General features: G+C 42.9%; 11 protein-coding genes and 1 non-coding gene across 12 annotated transcripts; 6 read left to right on the top strand and 6 right to left on the bottom strand.

The window, feature by feature from the left end:
• Positions 1–152: 152 nt before the first annotated feature.
• On the bottom strand, positions 153–1376 carry PICMEDRAFT_26104 (hypothetical protein; the record flags this gene model as incomplete). The annotated part of the gene is made up of 1 exon (XM_019162432.1): positions 153–1376. A coding segment is annotated over one exon (1224 nt), but the record flags the coding sequence as incomplete, so codon positions are not given.
• A 387-nt stretch (positions 1377–1763) lies between these two features.
• Positions 1764–1836, bottom strand: PICMEDRAFT_t7. The gene has a single exon. It is a non-coding gene; the product is annotated as a tRNA-Arg (tRNA).
• A 341-nt stretch (positions 1837–2177) lies between these two features.
• PICMEDRAFT_14009 (hypothetical protein) lies at positions 2178–9510 on the top strand. Its single transcript, XM_019160182.1, has one exon. The coding sequence runs from the start codon at positions 2231–2233 to the stop codon at positions 9416–9418; it is 7188 nt and encodes a 2395-aa protein (XP_019019546.1). The 5' UTR covers positions 2178–2230; the 3' UTR covers positions 9419–9510.
• Positions 9511–10265: 755 nt separating this feature from the next.
• PICMEDRAFT_70068 (hypothetical protein) lies at positions 10266–10853 on the top strand (the record flags this gene model as incomplete). The annotated part of the gene is made up of 1 exon (XM_019163538.1): positions 10266–10853. The coding sequence occupies one exon, from the start codon at positions 10266–10268 to the stop codon at positions 10851–10853; it is 588 nt and encodes a 195-aa protein (XP_019019545.1).
• A 464-nt stretch (positions 10854–11317) lies between these two features.
• PICMEDRAFT_14007 (hypothetical protein) lies at positions 11318–13121 on the top strand. Its single transcript, XM_019160181.1, has one exon. The coding sequence runs from the start codon at positions 11369–11371 to the stop codon at positions 13031–13033; it is 1665 nt and encodes a 554-aa protein (XP_019019544.1). The 5' UTR covers positions 11318–11368; the 3' UTR covers positions 13034–13121.
• Positions 13122–13318: 197 nt separating this feature from the next.
• On the top strand, positions 13319–15788 carry PICMEDRAFT_14006 (hypothetical protein). The gene has a single exon (XM_019160180.1). It carries the CDS (start codon positions 13541–13543, stop codon positions 15692–15694), a length of 2154 nt encoding a protein of 717 aa, XP_019019543.1. The 5' UTR covers positions 13319–13540; the 3' UTR covers positions 15695–15788.
• A 23-nt stretch (positions 15789–15811) lies between these two features.
• On the bottom strand, positions 15812–17275 carry PICMEDRAFT_56699 (hypothetical protein; the record flags this gene model as incomplete). The annotated part of the gene is made up of 1 exon (XM_019163194.1): positions 15812–17275. One exon carries the CDS (start codon positions 17273–17275, stop codon positions 15812–15814), a length of 1464 nt encoding a protein of 487 aa, XP_019019542.1.
• Positions 17276–17727: 452 nt separating this feature from the next.
• PICMEDRAFT_81917 (hypothetical protein) lies at positions 17728–18702 on the bottom strand. The gene is made up of 2 exons (XM_019164993.1): positions 18050–18702; positions 17728–17926 (listed from the first exon to the last, which is right to left on the bottom strand). Exons 1-2 carry the CDS (start codon positions 18559–18561, stop codon positions 17821–17823), a joined length of 618 nt encoding a protein of 205 aa, XP_019019541.1. The 5' UTR covers positions 18562–18702; the 3' UTR covers positions 17728–17820.
• A 141-nt stretch (positions 18703–18843) lies between these two features.
• PICMEDRAFT_30232 (hypothetical protein) lies at positions 18844–19671 on the bottom strand (the record flags this gene model as incomplete). The annotated part of the gene is made up of 1 exon (XM_019162632.1): positions 18844–19671. The coding sequence occupies one exon, from the start codon at positions 19669–19671 to the stop codon at positions 18844–18846; it is 828 nt and encodes a 275-aa protein (XP_019019540.1).
• Positions 19672–20475: 804 nt separating this feature from the next.
• Positions 20476–21801, top strand: PICMEDRAFT_28965 (hypothetical protein; the record flags this gene model as incomplete). Its single annotated transcript, XM_019162566.1, has 1 exon — positions 20476–21801. The coding sequence occupies one exon, from the start codon at positions 20476–20478 to the stop codon at positions 21799–21801; it is 1326 nt and encodes a 441-aa protein (XP_019019539.1).
• PICMEDRAFT_14004 (hypothetical protein) lies at positions 21729–22648 on the bottom strand. The gene has a single exon (XM_019160179.1). It carries the CDS (start codon positions 22600–22602, stop codon positions 21970–21972), a length of 633 nt encoding a protein of 210 aa, XP_019019538.1. The 5' UTR covers positions 22603–22648; the 3' UTR covers positions 21729–21969.
• Positions 22649–22871: 223 nt separating this feature from the next.
• Positions 22872–23570, top strand: PICMEDRAFT_70061 (hypothetical protein; the record flags this gene model as incomplete). The annotated part of the gene is made up of 1 exon (XM_019163537.1): positions 22872–23570. The coding sequence occupies one exon, from the start codon at positions 22872–22874 to the stop codon at positions 23568–23570; it is 699 nt and encodes a 232-aa protein (XP_019019537.1).
• Between the last annotated feature and the right edge of the window lie 98 nt (positions 23571–23668).

Raw genomic sequence — 23668 nt, 5'->3', positions numbered from 1 at the left:
CCCAAGATCTTTTTGAACGCGTTGTTCAAGAAGTTGTTGATTCTCTTGAGGTTGTTCGGGTGCTCGCAGTTGGAGGGGTCTTTGGCGTCGTCAGGGGCGCCTGGGGAGGCAGTGCCGCGGACGGCGTCCTCAAGCGGCCTCCAGTCCGGGTCGAGTCGCTTGGCGGTCTTGTCGCCAAAGGCGTCGGCGACGGCCTCGAGCAAGGCGATCTGGGTGGCGTTGGTAGGGCGCATCGTCTTGACGTTGAGGATGACCTTGAGGGAGCCGCGGTTGGTGCTCATGTCGCTGACGGGGACACCCTTGCCCGGGATGTCGATGGTGCGGCCGGACTGGGAGCCGGAGGGGATGCGCAGCTTGATCTTGGCGCCGTCAAGGGTGGGCACCTCGATGGTTCCGCCCAACGCAGCAGTGGTCATAGGGATCTCCGTCTTGTAGACCAAGTCCTTGCCGTCCCGCTTGAAGTCTGGGTCCGGCTGCACCCTTATGCGGATGATCAAGTCGCCGTTCGACAGCTTGTACCCGCTGGACGTGGTCATGTGTGGGGCGTCGCCGGCGTTGGCGACCCGGATCCTCGAGCCGTCCTTGATTCCCGAGGGAAGCCTCACCTCGGTCTGCTTGATCTGCGTCTTCACGCCCTCGCCGTGGCAGCTCCCGCACTCGTCCTCGTGGTTGATCTGCACACCGGTCCCGTTGCACGCCTTGCACGTCGACGACATGTGGAACCCGCCCTGCAACACGTGCATCTGGGCCCCCGTTCCGTTACACACCTTACAGGTGGACTTCTTCTTGCCACTCTTCAACCCGCTGCCGTGGCACGTGTCACACTGGACAACGGCACTGTAGTTGACCTTCACCCTCGTCCCGAAGACAGACTCCTTGAACGGAATTGTCTTTAGGATCTCAATGTCTTCACCCTGGTAGTGCTGGAATCCGCCACCTCTTCTACCTCCGGCACCGCCTCCACTAAACCCACCAAACAAGTCCTCGAAGTTTATGCCCTCAAACGGGTTGCCGCCGCCCTGTGCACGGCCTCCGAACCCGCCGAATCCGCCGAACCCTGCAAATGGATTGCCTCCTCCGTACGGATGTCCGCCACCGTATCCTCCGGCACCAGCACCTCCTGCTCCCTGGCTGAACGCCGCTGGCCCAAACTGATCATACTGCTCCTTCTTCTTTGGGTCCGAAAGAATGTCATACGCCTCTTGCAGTGAGTGGAACTTCTCGTCCGCACCCTTCTCTTGGTTCACATCCGGATGCAGCTTTTTTGCTAGCTTGTAGTACGCCTTCTTGATCTGAGACGCATTGGCACTCTTGTCAACCCCAAGAGTCTTGTACGGGTCGTCGAGCCTAGGAATGATTGTCGAATGAAACTGCCGATAGTGGTTGATCTGCCCAGAGCATCTCTTGGCAGCTTTAGAGTACGCCAGACAAGAGGAGTTGTTGACCTTCAAACATCTCGCCTTGAAAAGACTAAAAATCTGTGAGTTCATCTATGAGTGTGTGTCAGAAATCTAGATAGGTGCTTTCGTCTTGAGAAGAAATCAAGTACGTTCCTTGCGAAAAGAAAGAATTAAACCCTTTTGCTTTCACGCCATCAGAATTCATGTGAACGAAGAAACGTAATTTTGTCAGCGGTATCGTCGGTGAGCCTAAGAAAACTGCTCCACACTGGAAATTTCCAGAATGTTTCCGTAATACACAGTAACTCTACTAAGAATTTTTTTTTTGTAAGCAGAGCGAAAAAAAAATTCAGATTTCGCCTGCACCCATGCTGGGAGTCGAACCCAGAATCTTTTGATTAGAAGTCAAACGCGTTAACCATTACGCTACACGGGCGAATCTTGGCCATAAAAACTGTTTATGGTACAGAGTCTCTCCAAGAAAATCTTTTTTGCTGTTTTATTGGAGAACTTAATTTTGCCTTAAGAAGTAATTCTTTGGTTACAGATTCATGCTAGAAAAAACATGCTTACCTAATACTTACGGCTTTCGAACTGGGGTCTTTCCTCCGCATTAATTTGAAAAATCTCATTAACGCTTGCCTAGCCCAAGTTTCACGAGCGCTTATCTGATTGAAGTCGTGCTATGACGGGAAATTCCTTGACACCGTCAATATTTTACTTTTCTGGGCATTCTTTGTATTTTCTCCTCCCTGTTCAAACATTTTTTTAATATTTATTACGTTGTTGTGTCGACCAGCCTACCTTTGTCGATCTTTTTTATCTCTGTAATGGAAAGAAAAGGTCAGGCTGAACCAACTGGAAACAGTGCCAAGAACAACGACAATGCTAACACGAACGGTGATTACTTTTCCATAAACCGGACAGCCAATTTATTTCCTCATCAAGGCTTGCTTTCTTCGCCAACCTCAGCTACCTCCTACAGCAGTACATCAACCATTTTTAATCTACCCAAGTATGGCGCAAACCGACAGTCATCGAACTTGAACCTCTTATTGTCACCTATAGCCACATCTCCGGCATCTACCAATATCGAACCATCTGCTACAGAGTCTTCAGAAGCAGTATTTTCACCCTTGTCAGCATCAAATACAAACTCCTTATTAAAAGATTTTCTTCATCCAAGTGTTTTGCATGAACTCGAGCAAAAGGCCTCTTTTTTCTCCAAGCATTCCAAGTCCACGTATTTAACTTCAAGTCTTCCTCATGATTACCTAAATACGTCTCTCGATTTGCAGGAGTCAGCATCTCAAAAGTCACCAAAAAGCAAGAATGACATGTCGCAGATCCTAAGTAGCTATACGCTGATCAGCAAGATCCATGACGACAAACATAGTGATCCGATAAACCATTATCTTGCTGAACATAAAACAACGAAGCAAAAATTTGTGATAAGATTCATTCGACAATTGACCGTGGGAACGCTTTGTAGACTTGTCAACAGCTACTATGCGACATACAGTCCCGATTCCACACAACCTATTGACGAATATCCCTCATTTAAAGATATCTTGGAAGAAAAAAATGAGCATAGAGCTTGCCCTCCCGATTTGCCGGGAATCTACCCATGTACAAAATTGGAGTTGTTGGAAAATCAAAACGGTATCGTTGCTTTCTATCCAGTTGCTGATAATGTTGTCCCTTTGAGTAAGATGGAGTTTGATTCACCAGTGGAAATAACAACCATAATACTGTTACTAGTCAACATCTTAAAGGTTTTAAAAAGCATTCATAAACATGGTATTGTCAACAACACGTTACTACCAAGTGATATTTTTGTTAATCCTAGTACATATGATGTTTTTATCATGGGATTTGACTTTTCATTCTCAACAGATGTAGATTTCCAAGAAGTTCCTTATAGATCTGCCAATAAAAGTCATTCATTAAACTACATACCTTTTACCGCTCCAGAAAACTTTCAAAATTTAGTTCCGGTTGATTTCAGGGCTGATATCTATGGAGCTGGAGCTATAATCTACTCCATATTGTCAAAAAGAGTGTTCAAACAGAATAACATGTTTATTTTGGTTGCTGCTATCATCACATTGAACAGTACACCTTTACACATCATTGATTCATCGATTCCAATAGAATTTTCAAAAATCATTTCTAAGATGATTGACAAAGATGCAAAACTGCGATATTCGTCCCTCGACCATATAATTCATGATTTGGTAAAACTTTATCATAATATCACCCAAACAAACATACCTCATGATCCAGTTCCTACTTCGCAAAGTCGAATACCCATACTTATTCCATCCGAATTGGTCGGAAGAGATGAAGTGATAAAATCGTTATCAGCAGCATTATCGTCCAATTCTGTAAAAACATTCACTTTAACTGGTGAAACAGGAATAGGGAAATCGTCCATTTTGGAGAGCCTAAGAATTCCAGCCATGACTAAAAAGATGTTTTTTACAGCCTGGAAATGCCAAGATTTAAACTACGTTACCTCTAAATTCCAAACTTTTGATTTGATATTGTCTCAGTTGTTAAGAGATATCTTATCCATGGATAAGCTCGACATAGCTTTTTGGAGAGATCTGTTATCGGTAGAGGTCAAGTCAGATTTTTCACTGTTGTTTGATACAGTTCCTGAACTGAGAATACTATTAGGGCCTCGCTATGCTCACATGAAACAACGTAAGATGAATAAGAATGTTTATCAAAAAGAGCTTGGGCATCAATTCATTTTGAAAAAGTTATTTGAGCTTTTTAGCAGACATGCCGGTTGGGTACTAGTTATTGAAGATATTGGTAATCTAGCCGAAGCAGAAGCGACAGTCCTTGAAGAACTGTGGTCACATTTGAAGAATGATTTCAAAGAAGGCGAACTGAATTTCACTTTGCTGACTTCATATACAATAAGGGGAGAAAAAACCTCAGATGATGAGGACAACATCCCTTCGTTTTTGAGGAGCAACGTTATGATTGAAATTCCTCGCCTAACATATGAAAACGTTGAGAGGTACTTGAGTTTATCGTTGCAGTTGTATGATAGTCAATTTTTGTGGAAAGATATGCAATCGAAACCTAACTCATATTACTTCGAACTATCTAGTAACGTTCGGATGAATCAAGACAGGAGACAAATGGCAGAACTGTTGCACAAATATAGCCAAGGTAATCCTTTGGTAATCAACAGGTTTATCATCCAAATGCATTTTGCTCAACTAAGATCAAAAACTTCGTTGAAGCCTATAGAAGTGTTCAAAAGTATTTTTGCTACAATAAAAAAAACAGGCCCTAGTGGTGATGTCTTTTTTGACTGTAATTTGTACACTAAGAATGTGCCAAACGACCACACAGTTCAGATTTTGAAATATGCAGCATGTGTCTGTGTTGGCAATTTATTTGACATGTATGACTTATCAGTTGTGACAGGGTTTGACGTATCCACCTTATATATAGTACTGTCTACGGGGATAATTACTCAGACGCTAAAATCGTGCTCAATAGTTTCAAAACTGCCAGTAGATCGCTTGGATGATCCGGATTTTCCACTCAGTAAATTAAGCGCAGTGGAAAAAAGGAAGTTGTTGAAATATACCAAATTCAAATTTTTTCATGAAACTATACAACATCAGCTGATACAGTCATTAAAAGATGCAAATGAATTAGAAGAGTTCCACAGAAATTGTGGGTTAAGGTTATTTGAAAACTTAGAAGCAAAATATGGTTCTCTGAAGCTGACCAGTGCAGACTGCTTCTCTATAGCGTATCATTTCATAAACTCTTGGAAAGTTGCCAGACCCGAAGAATATTCAATTTATACTAATATTCTTATAACCGCAGGATGGTATGCGTATTCATCATACGAGCATGTTTCAGCTTTGCGTCATTTCCAAATAGCTAAAGAGTTGACAACTGACTCACAGATTTTGAAGGGACTAGAATGGGTCGAAATTCACATATATGCGTTGAAAGGAAAACATGAAAAGTCTATTGACCTGATAGAGAAAGCTTTGGAAAAATATCAAGAAAACGTTGAGGATGTGGCACAGTTTTTGATTGCAAAAATGCAAAGTTTAAGATCAATGAACAATTGGGAAGAAGCTTATGAGGTATGTTTAAATACATTGAAAGTACTTGAGTTTCCTCTCGATTTATCTTCTCTTAGTGGTAAAGAAATTGAAGACTATACCAACTTCGTTTTAAGACCTAAGCTTCCTGCTTCTCCCTCTGAGATTCGTGAACTGAGAAATTTGCCTCTTTTAAAGAAGAGGAGAGTTATTTTGGTACAAATGGTGTTGATGGATCTCAATCAATTTTCAGTGTACTTGAATAAGCCATATTTATTTCCTTTTGCCAATTTAATGAACGTCATCCTTTTCATGGAAAATGGTAAATCCGTTTATTCCAGTTTTAGTTTGATTATTCTTGGCAGTTTGGATGCTACAGTGGATGCCAAAGGATTGAATAGAGCTCATGAATACTGCAAATTGGCATTCAGTATTGTAAGTTCAGATTCACTAGAAGCCAATGAATTATTTATCATCTCCTTCAAATGGTACTGTTGTTTGGTCGGATCACTAATTGGACCGATTGATAAAATAAGTCAATCTTTTGATTTGAGTATTATAAATTCGAAGGCGCAAATGGTTGAAACAACATTTTCAAAGGGTATCGTTGTCAAGTTCAAATTTCAGCTCTGGATTACTCAAGGTTTGACTTCTAAAAACATATGGGAAAGGATGGAAGTAATTCGAGACTTTTACAGACCAGAAAATGATCCTAGAGGCTTATACGATAAAATTTACAAACTAGTCATTGGTTTGTTAAGCGTTTTAGAAGGGAATTTATCTTATGATAAGTATGTGGACGGTTGGCTAAGTTTGGGCCTAGATTTGAAATGTGTACACATGGGTTTGACTTACAATGTTAGTAGATGCTTTTCATGCTACATTTTAAGAAAGTATGAAGTAGGAGCTGATATCGCAATCAGAGAGTTGGTTGGTAACTGGTCTGAAGAGCTCGCATCAATTGAGATGGCGTGGGCACGCTATGTTTTTGTCTTAATTATTTATAAAGACAAAGTCAGAAGGTGTGATATCAATGATCCATATAGTGATGAAATATCTGAAAAGATTGAAAATCATCTAAAGAATACCCAAGCGTTTTTCAAAGAGTTATCGGCACGAAACCCATCAGTTTTTACCTGTATGTTTTTGACTATTGATGCACTCATCAAAGTGATGGATGAAGAGGCATTTTCGCAGATAGATATCCTAGCAGCTTTTGAGATTGCCCTTGCATCATCTGTTGAGTACCATCATTATTTACTTGAAGCCGTTGTGGCGGAAGAATGTGCAAGATGGCTGAAGACTGTCTCCAAAACTAACACTATGACAACAAAGTACCTGAAGATTGCATACAACGCTTATAAAGCATGGGGGCTCACACTCAAAGTTGAGCAAATTGAACAGGAGCTAATTCTAGATATTGACTTGAGCTTGGATTTATCTCCTTCCCCCATTGTCAGATCGCAAAGAAGAAATTCAAGATTCTATTTTCAGAACGATTTCATTCCATTTCAACATGACTCAGAAAACAGTTCAGCCGATGTAAGTGGCTCTTTCAAACTCCCTTCGGATAAACAGCAGGATAAAAGTTTTTCTAGCTACCCACTCAATGCTCTCAAAGCTAAAAGTGATGATGGTATAGATGACGGTGATAGCTATACCTCATCAAGAGCTTCAGTAGGAATTCCTGCAACTTCAGTACCCTTGAGAGTTTCAGACACTTTAGTTTCTGAATGTGGGATAAGTGAATCGAATGAGCAAGATTATACTGATAAGGAAATGGATTTGAATAATATTGAGGAAGAAGATTGGGATAATGATGCAGTTATGGGGTTGAGCACAAAGATAGCTCTGTCGGATAATTTTGAAGACATTGTAAGAATGTTATTGCTTTTTTCAATCCATCTGGTGAATGCAGATTATGGCTGTTTTATATTGAACTCCGATGATGGTACTCCATATTTGACAGCGATGTGTTTGAAGAATGCTGAAGTAAGGTTTTTCACGCAAGAAATTTTGTCACTCAAAGGCGATGTCCTACCTGTAATTCTGGTTGAGGAAAGTATGAAAGAAAACATGTCGATATGGAGGGACTCCGACAAGTTTTATTTTGACACGACATACAAGAACCGAGATCCATATTTTGAGTCTAACAATTGTAAGAATGTCATTTGTATACCTGTTAAAAGTGGAGACTCTACTGTTGTTGGTGCGTTATATTTGGAAAACCAAAGAGAATCTACTTTTGTTGCATTAAAGAAAATAGTTCTACTAGAATATCTATGCTTGCAAGGCTATATTTCAATGAGCAAAATGAAGTTGGTTGAAAAACTCGAAGTGGCAAAGAAGGCAGCAGAAGACGCAACAGCAGATAGAACCAATTTTTTGGCAAACATGTCACACGAGATAAGGACGCCTTTCAATTCGTTGATGTCTTGTGCTATATTTTTGCTTGACACCAAATTGACGAAGTCGCAAAGGATGTATGTCGAAACGATAAGAAATTCTGCCATGGTGACTCTCAGTATTATTGATGGAATCCTTTCATTTTCTAAAATTGAACACGGGTCGCTTTTACTTTCCTTTGAGGCTTTCAACTTGACAAAGTGTATAGAGAATGCAGTCCAATTAGTTGCTGAGCAAGCTGCATTGAAGAAATTGGAGCTAGTTTTTATCGATGATAATTACCCAGTTAACACAGTATATGGTGATGAGACAAGAATTGTTCAAGTGATCATCAACTTATTGGGTAATTCAACCAAATTTACCAATAAAGGGTATATTTTTGTCCGTAGTAGTGTCAAAGAGGTAGCAAAAGATCGGTATGAGTTTACTATTACTGTCAAGGATTCAGGAATTGGTATTCCTGAAGGGAGTAAAGCAAGATTATTCAAAATGTTCAATCAGCTTGACGGTTCGAGTAAACGTGTTTATGGGGGTTCTGGGCTTGGTTTAGCTATTTCAAAAAAGTTGGCAGAATATATGGGAGGAGATGTTGACTATGAAAGCAAGGAAGGTGAGGGTACTAGTTTCTGCTTCACGCTTACCAGTAAAGCCGAAAAGCATGAGGCAAAGAGAATCGAAGGCATAAAGGAAGACGACCTTGTGGCGATTTTAGACCCTCGGGAGCTCAGCTCTTTGAGCTTGAAAAAGTGTGTTGAAAGGAGAGGATTTGAGGCAAAGAATGTTGAGATTTTTGATAAACTGGATGATGCAGCCAGGGCGAAATGCAAAAAAGCAAAGTTCATCTTCATCTACCTTGAAGTCATGAAACAAGAGCACGAGCTAAAGCAACTACGTGGAGAATTCCCAAACAGTGTAATCATTTACCAGATTCCTTTTGGTGTCAGAATACCGGCGTTCATAGAAGAAAGGGATATTCCTGGAGATTCTGAGGCCAAACTAGTAGACTTTGTGTTGTTGACCCCGTTCAGAAGGGAGAAGCTAGACGAGATCCTACAGAACCAGCCACAGGAGCCTGGGGCATCCACCGGAAAAAAGCCAGAGTCTGCCAAGGGTCTCAAGCTGGGGAAAAGATGCCCCTTAAGCATCCTTGTTGCAGAAGACAACATGATCAACACAAAAATGGTCAGATTGCAGTTGAAGCGGTTGGGCTACGAGTCTGATCATGCCAAAGACGGGGTAGAGGCGGTGGAGAAAAGCCACCAGCGCTTTGCTGAGGTTGGTGCACCCTATGACTTGATCTTGATGGACTTGCAAATGCCCAGGAAGGATGGATATGAAGCAGCCGAGGAGATCAAAGCGGAGTTTGCTGACCGCACCCGAATCGTTGCGTTAAGTGCCAACGTCTATTCGGAGGAGAAGGCCCGCTGTTTGCGCATCGGCATGAGCGGCTTTTTGAGCAAGCCCTTGCTTCCGGATAAACTCTCACTACAGTTGGAGGAGGCATATCTGCAGAAAAAGCCTTAAAGAAATCCCCTGCTGGCCGCATTAGCTACATGTATATTAGAGAGTAAATGCTAGAAAGTAAGATAATAGAGTTTGAAAAAACATGTTGGGGCCGATCGGCGCGGTTTCCTTTTGGCCAGAGGCCAGAACGCCTAAACGGGCAGCGTTTCGCTGCTTCTCGTGTAGGCGGATTTGCCATGCTGCTGTCGTTGTCGGCAGATGGATAATGTGAGCACACAGAGGGGGACTGCTGCTATCAGCAAGTGCATAGTGGAATTGGGGTTTCAGAGGAGTCCTGTTAGGGGGTTTTGTTCAGAGTGTTTTGCAAGGTCTCTCCATCAAAGAGTCAATTACTGCTAGTGGCGGCGTATTGATATACCACATACAAAAAAGTGCAAGAGCCTGCCGACTTGACGATAAATCCATTTAGTATCCTCCCTAATATTTTTGTTGTTATTACGAATATTAGTGTTACTGCCGATATAATTAACGATTAGACACCAAACGAGCGACAGACAAAAAGTGCCACATCTGTGTTCTCATTTTCCAATTGCAAAACAAAAGCCTATACACAAGCATATTATCACAGTGGTATACTATAGCGCAATAAGTTGGTTTCAATTTATATTCTTGTTGTTTTTACTTATTGATCATACTTCATTATCTGCGATAGTCAAGTAGTTAATAGCAATTCAACGTCATCATTATTAGTCGAAGTTCATTCAGCCTTGTCATCTCTCTAGTTTCCCCTTGGAGTTGAGTTGAACACTCTCGATCCACATACAAGCCAATTCATATATTCCTTGGTTGTCCGATTTTTCTAGTCATCTACCTTATTCATTCCCACAAATAACACACAACTACAAGAATGGGCTCTTTCAATAATACCATCAAGTGTGTTGTCGTTGGTGACGGTGCAGTTGGTAAAACATGTTTACTAATCTCCTACACCAGTAATCAATTCCCTGAAGATTACATCCCAACTGTGTTTGATAATTACGCGGTTACTGTCATGATTGGTGACGAACCTTACACATTTGGTTTGTTCGATACTGCTGGTCAAGAAGATTATGATAGACTAAGGCCATTATCTTATCCACAAACAGACATCTTTTTGATCTGCTTTTCGGTTGTTGTTCCTTCCTCATTCGATAACGTCAAAGAAAAATGGTTCCCAGAAATCCTACATCATGCTCCACACGTCCCTTGTATAATAGTTGGCACACAAATAGATTTAAGAGACGACCAAACTGCGCTCGCCAACTTGGCAAGACAGCATCAAAAACCAATAAGTGCCCAACAAGGTGAAAGACTGGCAAGAGAGTTGAAAGCAGTGAAGTACGACGAATGCTCTGCTTTAACTCAAGTGGGATTGAAAAGTTTGTTTGATGATGCTATCGTTGCAGCCCTAGAGCCACCTGTCATCAAGAAATCTAAAAAATGTACTATTTTATAAATAAAATTCACCACTTAACTAGAATGGGGATGGAATGGCTTTTGGTTTTGTTTAATCTTTTCCTTTGTTTTCTTTGTTAGTACCAGATGATCACATACCTACTAACTCACTAACTCACTTCGTTATATCTCTTTGTATGTCTTTATCCTTTATATCTCTCTTCTTTTTATTTCTCTTTTTTCTTTATCTTATTTTCCTGAAACCTATTTTCCATTTTTTTCGTCTATAACAATCTTTCCTTTATCTTGCTGTTGACCCAGCATCAATCCTTCATCTCTATGATCAATTATCTTCTACAATAAAGCAAATCATGGTTAGAAAGAGCCACGTAAGGTTCGCTGCGAGCCGGGTAACAGCCCTCGCGTAAATTTTTGGCTGGAACATTTTTTTGTTCATCCGAAGAACGATGAAAAGCACAGGGCAAACGAATATGAATACGCTTAATGAATGTTGTCACCTTAGTCACATCGGTAAGTAAGGCGTCAGAAATACACATTCAATAGAGATATCGAAGAATGTTTTCCAATGCACGTTCAGAAACTCTCTTTTTGGGAGGTGAGAAGCTAAGTGGTGACGATGTCCGTGACCAGAACGTGCTTGCAACTCAAGCAGTTGCAAACGTCGTCAAATCTTCATTAGGTCCTGTTGGGCTAGATAAAATGTTAGTAGATGACATTGGAGACGTTACTGTGACCAATGATGGTGCCACGATCTTGTCACTATTGGATGTTCAGCACCCAGCAGGTAAGATTTTGGTGGAATTGGCACATCAGCAAGATAGAGAAGTTGGTGATGGTACCACTTCGGTTGTAATCATCGCTGCTGAACTATTGAAAAGAGCAAACGAGTTGGTAAAGAATAAGTTGCATCCTACCACTATCATTACTGGTTATAGATTAGCATTAAGAGAGGCAATCAGATTCATCAATGAAGTTTTGAGCCAGTCTGTTGAGTCGTTGGGTAAAGAAACTTTGATAAATATTGCCAAGACCTCAATGTCATCGAAAATTATTGGTTCAGATAGTAATTTCTTTGGAGAGATGGTGGTGAATACGATGTTGTCGGTGAAAACTATGAACAATGCAGGTGAACTTAAATACCCAGTGAAAGCGGTCAATATATTGAAAGCTCATGGTAAATCAGCAACCGAATCTGTTTTGGTTGATGGTTACGCGTTGAACTGTACTGTGGCATCTCAGGCGATGTTGAAAAAGGTAACCAATGCTAAAATTGCATGTTTGGATATCAACTTACAAAAGGCAAGAATGGCTATGGGGGTTCAAATCAATATTGATGACCCTGAACAGCTAGAAGAAATTAGGAAAAGAGAATATGGAATTGTCTTGGAGAGAGTCAAGATGATAATTGATTCGGGTGCTAACGTTGTGCTAACTACCAAGGGTATTGATGACTTGTGCTTGAAGGAGTTTGTGGAACACAAGGTTATGGCAGTCAGGCGTTGTAAAAAGGAAGATTTGAAGAGAATTGCTAGAGCGACGGGCGCCACTTTAGTGGGTAATATGTCCAACATGGAAGGAGACGAGACTTTCGAATCGAGCTATTTGGGCTATGCAGAGGAAGTCGTACAGGAAAAGTTCTCCGATGATGAGTGTATACTTGTGAAGAGACCTAAGAAGCATTCAGCTGCCTCGATAGTGCTAAGAGGGCCTAATGATTACTCACTAGATGAAATGGAGAGATCAATCCATGACTCTCTATGTGTGGTGAAGCGAACCCTAGAAAGTGGCCAGGTTGTTCCAGGTGGTGGTGCTGTTGAGTGTGCGCTAAACATCTTTTTGGAAAACTTTGCAACTACAGTTGGTTCCAGAGAGCAACTTGCTATTGCGGAATTTGCTACAGCATTGTTGGTGATACCTAAGACCTTGGCAGTGAATGCAGCAAAGGATGCGTCAGACCTCATAGCCAAACTCAGATCTTACCATGCAGCATCACAGCAAGTCTCCGATGCAGACGTGAAGAGGAAAAACTACAAAAACTACGGTCTGGATCTTATTAAGGGCAAGGTAGTAAACGAGGTTACGAGCGGTGTACTAGAGCCAACTGTTTCCAAGATCAAATCTCTCAAGTCTGCCCTTGAGGCTTGCATAGCAATTTTGAGAATCGATACTATGATCAATGTCGATCCGGAGCCTCCAAAGGAGGACCCACACGCACACTGATGCCTTGATGTATATATCCACAATGTCTATGTGTGTAATCTTGCTTTACTCATATTAAATAACCACATAAAAACAGTTTAAAGTCGTATCTTATAATTGTGTCCGTTGAAAGGACCTGTGAACAGATGTGTCATGTAGAGGCTGATGTTCGCAACGAGCGCAACGACAATGATTATCGCTGAGGTGAAAAAATGGAGAAAAATTAAAAAAAACTGAAAAGCTGTTTACCTTTCGTTGAAAAGCGTTGGGTGGTGCGAGCGGAACGAGGTGTACGACCGACACGAACCTCACGTAGACCTGAAAGGGGGCTCCAAGCAACAAGATCTGGTTGTGGGCTTGGAGAAACAGGGAGAGTAAGTAACGTCAGTAAGACTTTACTAACCGCACTTGCTTGCAAGAGCGTACAAGCCAAAGAAATAGGTTACTTGAGGAAAAAAGGGAAAAAATAGAGAAAAAGCAGAAAGAAATTTAAGTTTAACGAACGAGCCTGGTTTACTCAAGAAAAAAATGATTACGGGATATACATTTGACACGCCGTCCAGCTCAGGAACCATTACAGAACTGGAGAACGCCAAAATAGCCAAAAAATCCACCGGCAAAAGAAAGTTTCACAAGAAGAGCAGGAAAGGATGTGCTACATGTAAAAGAAGAAGAGTCAAATGTGACGAAGCACGACCTCTGTGCGGAAACTGCGAAAGAATGGGTATTCAATGTATCTTTCTGTCAGCTGAGCAACATGGAAACAACGAAATGTATGAACATGAGCATGACCAAAACGACTCCAGCGAACATGTTTATGTGAAACAGGAGGCTGAGCATAGTCCTTCATTTCCTAAGAAAGAGCCACAATTAGATATACCGAAAAATATCTTGCCTGCCACACCGTTTATGATGAATGAAAGCCTTGCCAATATGTCACCAGTTTCTCCGATATCCCAATTTCTGCATCAAATTCCCCAATCCCCGGCTGCCACGGCAGTAGCATCGCAATTCTTGAACAATTTCCCACCCGAGGTGCAAATGAAACTGTTCCAGCAGTTTCAGCAGTTGCCACCGGAGAAACAGCAGCAACTATATCAAAGTTTACCGATGAGTGTCAAGTCTTCATCTGAGTCTCTGACTATGCCTGAAGAGAGTATTTTAAGTAATATATCGAGAACAGCAGGAGGAAATCCTTTATCAGATTTACTGGGTGATATAGTTCCTAACAGAAATAATTTTTTGAAACAGTCTAATACGAGTAAAACTCCAACTCCTCAAGAATTAGCTGCTCAATATCAGCAGCGTTCTCAAGCATCAAAGGATATCCCGATTTTAGCTGAAAATGGTGGACCCTCTCTATCTCCTGATTCAATCAGATCTCCATTGCCTCCAATCACCAACGGGCAATCTACCACTACAGGGTCGATATCTGATCTCAATATGCTGGACCTAAGGTTGATGTATCATTATACAACAAAGGTGTGGCCAACCATAACAGCTGCAGGAATTTCAGACTCCAAGATTTGGTCTGACGATATTCCAATGCTTGCATTCAAATACCCCTTTCTAATGCATTCAGTTCTTGCATTTTCCGCTACACATCTTTCAAGAACTGAAAGAGGACTTGATCAATGTGTAACCTGCCACCGTGCTGAAGCGTTGAGATTGTTGAGAGAGGCCGTTCTGGAAATGTCTCCTGAGAATACTGATGCACTTGTTGCTTCGGCGTTGATTTTGATCATGGACTCTTTGGCTAACGCATCATTGTCAACCTCAAGCTCGATCAAATCACTTCCTCCTTCAGCTTGGATTTTTCACGTTAAAGGTGCAGCTACAATTTTAACTGCTGTTTGGCCTCTCAGTGAAAAATCTAGATTTTATAAATTTATTTCGGTTGACCTTGGAGATCTTGGAGAAATAGGATATGATCTGATAAGTGGTGAGCTATCAAATACTTCCGACAGCAATGAAAACTCAAGATCCAGTAGTGTTAGTCAGGAGAAGGGGACATCTAAAGCACAGCCATCTAACACTTCCAGCGGTCATCTTGGCACGACTTCAAATAAAAGAATGAGAGTGAGTTCACCACCAATAACTACTAATTTAGCCGGTTATATTAGCGGTGGTGGTAACAAGTCGAAAAAGCCAAGATTTTCTTCAATTGAATGTTTCGATAATGAAATTTCAGACATGTTTCCGATATCTTTCAACTCCCCATATTTTCCTACTCTGGCTTACATGGCGAGACTCCATAATGAAAGAGACAAATCTGACTTTATTTTGAGAATCTTTGCATTCCCTGCACTACTTGATAAAAGATTCCTTGGGTTGTTGATCAATTGTGATTTGTCGGCAATGAGAATCATGAGATGTTATTACAAGTTACTAAGAAATTTCACTGAAGAGATGAAAGAAAAAGTATGGTTTTTGGAAGGAGTGAGTTCTGTGCTACCTGTTGATGTGGAGCAATACGCAGGAGGAGGTGGTATGCATATGATGTTAGATTTCCTTGGTGGGCCATCCACCATTGACGATGATGGGAATGGGGAAAATTATGTTGCTAAATCTGCAGCCCAATCAGGGCTGCTTGATACCAATAACTTGCCTAGTGCGTCGATGACAGGCAGTCTTGGATTGGACGACACTAGCGGTTTGAATAACGATGGGAATGATTCATGACTTGGAAAGTCTCTGCTTAATTATAAACTTGGGGTGGTACTCTTTTTTTAAATAAGACTTACACACATATATATAGCTATAAAATAAGATGCAAAAATTTTGTTTATGAAGAAGTATTCAGACTTTCACTCTTTGTACACCATCTTCATCTCTTAGGACTCCTAATTCAAGTAGCTTGGCAAATGCTAAAGCAAACTGTTCGTTGAAATAGTCTTCGTCATTGGCAAAAATTTCAACCCATCTTTTAAATTCTGGGCACCTGAGCAATTCAATATCGGTGTTCAACATCATCAAAGATTTATCATCGTTGTAATACTGTTCAATCCCAGTTTCAGGAACAACTCCCAAACTCCAATTCTCATCCAACAACACTTTGAAAAAATCATTATCCCATTTAAATGGCGCTTTGGTCCATATACCATTAAATCCACTGTATCTCGCATGGCAGCCTCCAATTCCATGACCTCCACCAATAAGAGCAACTGTTTCTTGAGCATTGAACCCTAAATGGGTATAAAAAACATCTTGTATATGCTTCCAGTCAAGCGTTGCCAATGGTAGTCTTCCCATAGGGGGAACTTTAACGGTATCGGGACAGTCTGTCCTTCCTGGCTTCCATTCAATTTTTGGACCACCAAGGGCCTCAACTGCTACACATCCAGCAAAGGTATATAGATCGGCAAAAGACATCCAGGGAAAGTTTTCGTGAACTTGATCTAAGTACGATTTACTTGTAGTGAGACCGGTATTACCTAAATCATTGAACTCCTGTGCAAACCTCATTGTGCCCCCACTTGATCCACCAGTACCTGAAGCCTTATCATAGTGTGCACAACAGTGCCAAGTAAATCTAATCAGGTTTGGACCAATTGTTCGATCAGGTAAGTAATTTGGTTGTGGAATAATGTTTTTTATGGCTTGTGCAACAAGGTCATATCTTCCGTATGTTGGATGGTTTCTGACATCATTCTTGGAATTCTTCCTTCTAATTTTAATTTTGTAGAAGATGTTTTTGGTAGAATTGCTCGGGGTAGCCACTGATACCTCCTCTGCTTTATCCTTGTCATCTGAATTTTTATCTGCGACAGACGGGCCTTCTATTTGAGATTCATTTTGGTCCACAAATAGGCCAGATAGTACAGGACAACCGGATACAGATGAATTTGGAAGTCTGCTACTATTTCTCTTCTTTAAAGACTCGGCGATGACATAAGGCTTCGGAACAAATTCGATTTTTGGATAATCATCATCAACTTCGCCAGAAACTGCACCGTCTACTTTTGTTGTTGCCTTAGGTTTCCCACTCGTTTTATTATAAGATTGGCTTGGATTATAAGAGTAGGAGTGAATTGATCCGTTGAAGAATGCAACGGGGTAATTTATCAAGTATCGATCGTAATAGTAATCAGTTCTAAACCACAGCCTGCTAATGTATTCAGAGACATTCGTTGGTGGATCAAACATTTCCTTGACATTGGGCGCAACAGGGAGTGATTTGTTTCTAATTCTGTGCTTATTGTTGAATTTCCTCTGGTTATATGTTACGTCAAACGTTTCTTTATCATGATCAGATTCCTGCATTACATGTAAAAGATTATAGTGGTAGACTACAAACAAACGGCAGTAAGACAGTGTATTCATAACTATGTACCGTAATGTTTGAAGCGTTGTCTGTATGTAAGAATAAGGTAAAAACAGTAACCTTCCTAGCGGGGAAGCTGATTTGGCGGCTGCCATGTAGCATGTCTCTACAGCATCCATTGTGAACGTTTCGGAAGACCCAAAGCTTCTTGTCCTCAGACGTGACAAGAACCTTATGTGAAAGAAGCAGAAACGGGGTAGAGATGTAGAAGTGTAGTAATGGGAAAAAGAGTGGAAATGATTGGTACAAAAAGTGATGGTTAGTTGCCTTTTTGGGCAAACGCAACAAGGCATTTTCATGATAGTTTGGAGGGCCAAACCCCGGCCAGCGATGAATCCGGGGTAAAAGCACAAGTTAATTCTCAGGGAAGCCTGAAAAGATCGGAAGGGTTATTATTTGCAGTTATCCATGGATCTATATGTACAGAACAAAGGTGAAACTCTATAAAAAGGGCAATTGTTTTTCTTGCGTGGTGAGGAAGGTTCTAGTTGTTTGAGTTGACAACAATGGTGATCGGTTGTTCTCTTTCCTCGTGTGTGACTTCAGCGTAATACGTTCCGAGCTTGTCAATGGCATCGAGCGGCTCACCTGTCTCTGATTTAAGGGTGATGGAGGTGTTCTGGTTATTGAAGAACTTGACGGCTATTTCCGCCTCTCTTATGTACTTGGCAAGGGTCAGCTCGATCTGTTGGGTAATAAAGGATTTCTGTAATGGAGAAGAGAGGACACTATCTCTAGACCTCTTGACCATAATTAGCTTTTTTGGGAGCTTGGAAAAGACTAAGTCAAGATTGTCTTTAGACAAGGCGTTCAGATCGATAGCCAAAAGATCGTCCATGCTCAAAAGGTTGTCAGTCTTCTTCGACTTTTCGAGTTCACTCTTCAAAATTGGGTTCAACTTGACCTTCTTCGTCTTTTTGGATTCTTTCTGTGCGTTCTTGAGTGCTGCAAGAGCTGCGGCTGCGGCCGCCTTAGTGACAACGGGGATCGCAGGTTCTGCACCCTCATAGTTCATGTACACGGCTCCGTTGAAAGGGTGGAGCTTGTTGGACATAGCTGATGGCTTCACGGCAACGATCTGGCCCTTTATACCCACACCCGGGAAGTCCTTCAGCAATTGAACATTGATTCTGTTCTTCTTAGACTGAGCGGTGTATCGCACGCCAGTCTTCTTGAGTTCGGCCTTTGACGCAGCATACACGTATGACGAAGATCTGGAAAACATGATCCCAGTGTAATTTCTGCGGTGTTTTTGTGGCAGAAGTCCCTGTCTGTTGGAACAAGGTCGTAGCCGGTTAGTTCTCTTGATCTCCCTCCTCTGCAACGTCCTTCGTCTCCAGATACATGTCTTTTTTCGTTCCTGCGCTCGTCGTCGCAGTAAGTGTGCGCGATATGCGACCGGGTAACCCCTTGGAAGGTGATTGATACAGGTTTGTTTGTCGGTAGAATACTATACAAGAGAAAAGGGGTTAGAAAACAGAAACATGTGGTGCAGCTACACCGGTGGTCAGAAACGGGCCTTCCGGGCCCGTCCGGTGAACTTCGAGTCCTTGCGCACGGTCTTCCCCCGCTTCTCCATGAGGATCTTCTTCCGCTTGATGTACTCCTTCTTCGTCTCGAGCGCCTTGGTCCGTTTCCGGGAGAGCTTGCTGGACTCCTTCGAGTGCTGTGCCTTCGCCATGTTCTCCACCTCCATGCCATCGACGTTCAACGGCCTTGCGGACGAGCCCGCTTGGAGCACCAAGTAGTGCTTCCGGTTTCTCTTCGACTCCGGCTCGTCGACGACGACACCGCACTGGAAGCCAGCCACCTTGGCGGCGCCCGTGATCTGTACGGTCTGGTCCTCGTTCGCTGGGTAGAACTGGCCAACAAACTTGCCGCCCTTGCGGAGCGCCGAGTAGAGCGTGTTGAAGAACCGTGCGAGCCGGAACTTCGGCTCGTTTGTGTTCGTGTCGGCATTGCAGAGCCACTGGATCGCAGAGATCGAGATGGCGGCGTCGAACGTGCCCGGCCGGAACGGCACGCCGCAGCCCATGTCTGCAAGAAAGAGGTCTCCCTCGATGTCTCTGTCCAGCGCCGTCGCCAGCATGTCTGCCGAGATGTCCATTCCGACCCACATGTGTCCCTCCTCCGTCAAAATCTCCCCCGAAAGCCCAGACCCACATCCCACATCCAGCAGGTAGTGGCTCCGGCCCTCCTCGAGGTTCAACAAGTCCAACGCCCGAAACGTCATCTTCGCCTGGATGTGCTGCACACGGGACGACTGCGTGTACTTTCTCGACTCGGTATCGTTATAGAAAACCTCTGGCGGTGCAATCTGTTCTGGTCTAGACATTCTATCTCAGCCTTAAGGTGCTTCTATGTTTCTCCGGTCGCCTTTTGGCTTCTTCTCCGGCCTCTCCGGCCTCTTTTCCGGCTCTTTTCTTGTCTTTCCGTCACATGAAAAGCTGCAAATTTTTTTCCTCCGGAGGTCTATTCCGAAAACGGCAATTCCCCCGGTTCCATAGTGTGCTTATGTCAGCGAAGCGAACATATTGGGACGGATAGGACGCCTGAGGTAGACAGGCTGCTGCTGCACATGACGAAGATGAAGGCAACGGAGGCGTACTAAAAGCCCTGTGAGGGTAGTTCAAAGGGGTGAAGGAGAGTTCGTGCAGACCAATTGGCGTCCACAGGACAGAAGGTTTACGGTACAGAGACACCAGACACACAATACACACTAGAAACCATGACCGACCCGCGGGAAGAGTTCCCGATGAAGCCCCAGCTGTCGGAAGGCACGCTTGACCGGGCGAATAGGGGATTCAGGCGGTTCAACATTCTGGAGAACAACAGCAGCACGAGCCTTGGGCAAAAGCGACAGTCGATCATACTTAATGATGAGTACGATTCGAGCGACAGCAACATTGTCGGCGTGGAGAGCGTTCCGGAGTCACCGGTGGCCTCCTCGGAGGCTGAGGCCCGTGAACAGACGAAGGCGGAGGTAGAGGCGGTTGAGAGCCCGCTGTCGGCGGCGGAGTCGGCCATGTCGACGGGCAACGACACAATCAAGCACGGGAAGATCGACTCTGCCGGCAGCCAGAGCACGGTGTACAGGCACGTCACGCAGAGCAAGGTGCGGTTCAAACGAGACGGCGAGATGAGATCGAACTTCGGGGACTTGAACTTCATCCCAAGGGAGACCATCTTCGATAGCGAGATCCACTTTGGCGCCAAGTTCTACGGCCTATACATTGCGTTTTGGATCGCAGTCGCCTTTTTCGGAGTCGACGTGGTGAGCGGATACCACCAGAGCCATGGTAGCTTGCTCAACTCCGAGATATTCAAGCTTATGATGAAGGATTTGTGGAAGGTTGCCTTGACCGACCTCGCCATGTACCTCTCTATGTACACATCTGTTGTCATCCAGGTGCTTGTCAAGCATAACATCATCAGGTGGAAGTATACCGGTTTTGTCCTGCAGACAGTCTACGAGGTGGCGCTCCTCTACTGTCCGCTCTCCTTCGCAGACCGCATGGACTACCCGTGGATTGCGCAGATCTTTATCATGTTGCACACCGTCGTGATGTTGATGAAGGTCCACTCTTACGCCTTTTTCAACGGGTACTTGTGGGAAATCACCAAGGAGCTGAGGTTTTCAGCAGCCTTCTTGAAAAAAAGGGAATTTTTGCCTGAAAATATTAAAAAGGCTCTCTCCAACTCGGTAGAGTTCTGCAACTCAGAGATCTCTTCCCAGGAGTTTCCTTCCAATATCTCGTTCTTCAACTTTTTCGAATATTCCTTCTTTCCTGTTTTGGTGTACCAGAGCAAATACCCAAGAAACGAGAAAATCAGATGGGGCTACCTTTTCACAAAAATCGCAGGCATTTTCGGTGTCATCATCTTGATGATTGCCATTGCACAACACCGCCTCTATCCTATCGTGTCATATTGTTTAGAAATCCAGAAGACTACCTCTTTAAGCCATCGTTTAAAAGAGTACCCATTTATTCTCATCCAAACTATCCCTCCGTTTCTCACCATCTACTTATTAGTTTTCTACTTAATCTGGGAATTGATTTTGAACGCCATCGCAGAGCTCTCGAGGTTCGCTGACCGTGAGTTCTACAGCTATTGGTGGAACTCTGTGGACTGGAATGAGTATGCTCGTGACTGGAATGTCCCTGTCCACAAGTTCTTGCTCCGCCATGTCTACCACTCCTCAATTTCGGCTTTCAAGGTCAACAAAACAGCTGCTACATTTTTCACCTTTCTTTTGAGCTCGGTCATACATGAGTTGGCCATGTACGTCATTTTTAAGAAGGTGAGATTTTATCTACTCTGCCTTCAGATGAGTCAGTTGAGCCTCGTTCAACTTTCAAAAACAAAGTGGATGAAGGGCAAGTATGTTTTGGGAAATTGTATTTTTTGGTTTGGAGTCGTTTTTGGCCCAAGTTTGATGTGCACAATGTACTTGGTGTTCTGAAAAAGAGCGTAGATGCTTGAGGTAAGCTAACAGTGGCTCTAATATATACATATATGTTTTTTCTTTGAAATAAGAATAGATTTAAATACACACTTCTATGTATTCCTTTCACATATTAATGGTCACAGATCCTTTGTACAAGCAGGAAAGAAATAACGAAAAAAATGCTCACCTATAGATCATCTCAAAAGGCCTGGTATCGTTAAAACAAGATCTGAACACCTCGTCCACAACCTCCTTGGCATGCTCCATATCTTTGCATTTGGGATGTCCAACAACGCTCAAAGCAGCCCTACGCTTTACGCATGCTTGATGTCCCTTGGCGATTCTCATCACCCCCGAATTCTTCCAAAACTCGGTCATAATGGCACACTCTCCACTTAAACTGGCAGCACGAATCTCACTACATGCATGGTGCTTCAAATTCATCCAGTCCACCTTGAATCTAGTATTGTCGTACCAGTGGATCAGTTCGTGTGAAAGAGTGTCGTTCAACACCCATTTATCAGGTATATAGTTGGCGCAGAGTTGGATACCAAGATCTGGATGAAATCCCCCAAGCTTAGGGTCCTCGCAAATCTGGCAGTTGATCTTGTTAGGAGATACATAGCCTCCGGCTTGCTTGATCTGATCAAACATAAACCTCACAGTTGGCGAGTACTGTGTCATCCACTGTTTGTACTCGTCACATTGCGAACACAACGAAGCTTTCTTTTCCTCTGATAGCACAGGCTTTTCTGGCTGCGCAAGTAGAGGCGTCGTCGTCACCTGCTGTTGTTCTTGCTGCTTCTCGGCACTCATGTCTCTTCCCTTTATTGTACGTTTCACGTCAACCTTCTTTTTCTACCCCAGTTCTGTGTGTATGGAGCTGCTTCATTTGTGCAAACATGTTCCCGGAACTTTAACTGATTTACCAGCTTAATATCTCAGTTTTGTTACGTAATCAAGGTGCCGGTATTGTAATTAAAAAAGCTAAAATTTTTATCCATAGTAGAGAAACATGAATTACAGAAGATGGATTAAAAAGGCCAGAGCTTAGCTCTTGAAACAAGGGAGATAAACAAATTGGTATGTCAGATAACATATGGGTGGCAGCTGCAGATAACAAGATTAGTTTGGTAAAATGCCTCATTGAATCGGGAAAATTTTTACCAGATTCGGCAGACCCGAATGGATTTACACCTATCCATGCTGCTGCTTCTTATGGCAATATTGACTTATTGCGCTATCTTTTGCAGAACGGAGGTAATCCAAACGTGCAGGACTCCGATGGTGACACACCTTTGCATCATACGGAGAGCTTGGATGTTGCTAAAGTACTGGTACAAGAATTCAATGCCAATTACAGGCTGAAAAACAATGACGGATTAAACGTGAAAGAATATTTCGTTGAAGAAAACGAGTTTCCAGAGCTTATTAGATTCTTCACAATTCTTGAGCAAACAGGAGATCCTTCGGCAAAGGAGTTGACGTCTGCAGACTCTGATGGGGCAAGCGTTTCTGACGGAAAGTTGCGTCTACCAGATGGACAGGAAATCAAAGCGTATCTCAGTACTGATGACGCAGATGACAATTCTGAAGAAGTGAAGGATCGTCGTGAAAAATTGCAAGAGATTTTTGGAAACTCAAACCTCTCCGAGGAACAAAGAGATGAACAGTTAAGAAACTACGTCGTGGGAGTTGTTTCGGAAAACATGGGCAAACTGAGGGAAACCACAGATGCAAGAGACGAGAGGGATGCGGATCCATCTCTCAAGAGAAGGAGATGAAAAATCGATTGCGCATTGTTTGAATGCAGTAGGTGTATATCTATGAGAGGTGTGGTATATAAATAGTTAGACATTGTTTGCAGAGCGTTGTGTATTCA

The sequence above is a fragment of the Pichia membranifaciens genome (genome assembly GCF_001661235.1).
Source record: "Pichia membranifaciens NRRL Y-2026 unplaced genomic scaffold PICMEscaffold_1, whole genome shotgun sequence".
Taxonomy (NCBI): Eukaryota; Fungi; Ascomycota; class Pichiomycetes; order Pichiales; family Pichiaceae; genus Pichia; species Pichia membranifaciens.
The sequence above is the reverse complement of the archived record's forward strand: the minus strand, read 5'-3'. Positions and strand labels throughout refer to the sequence as shown.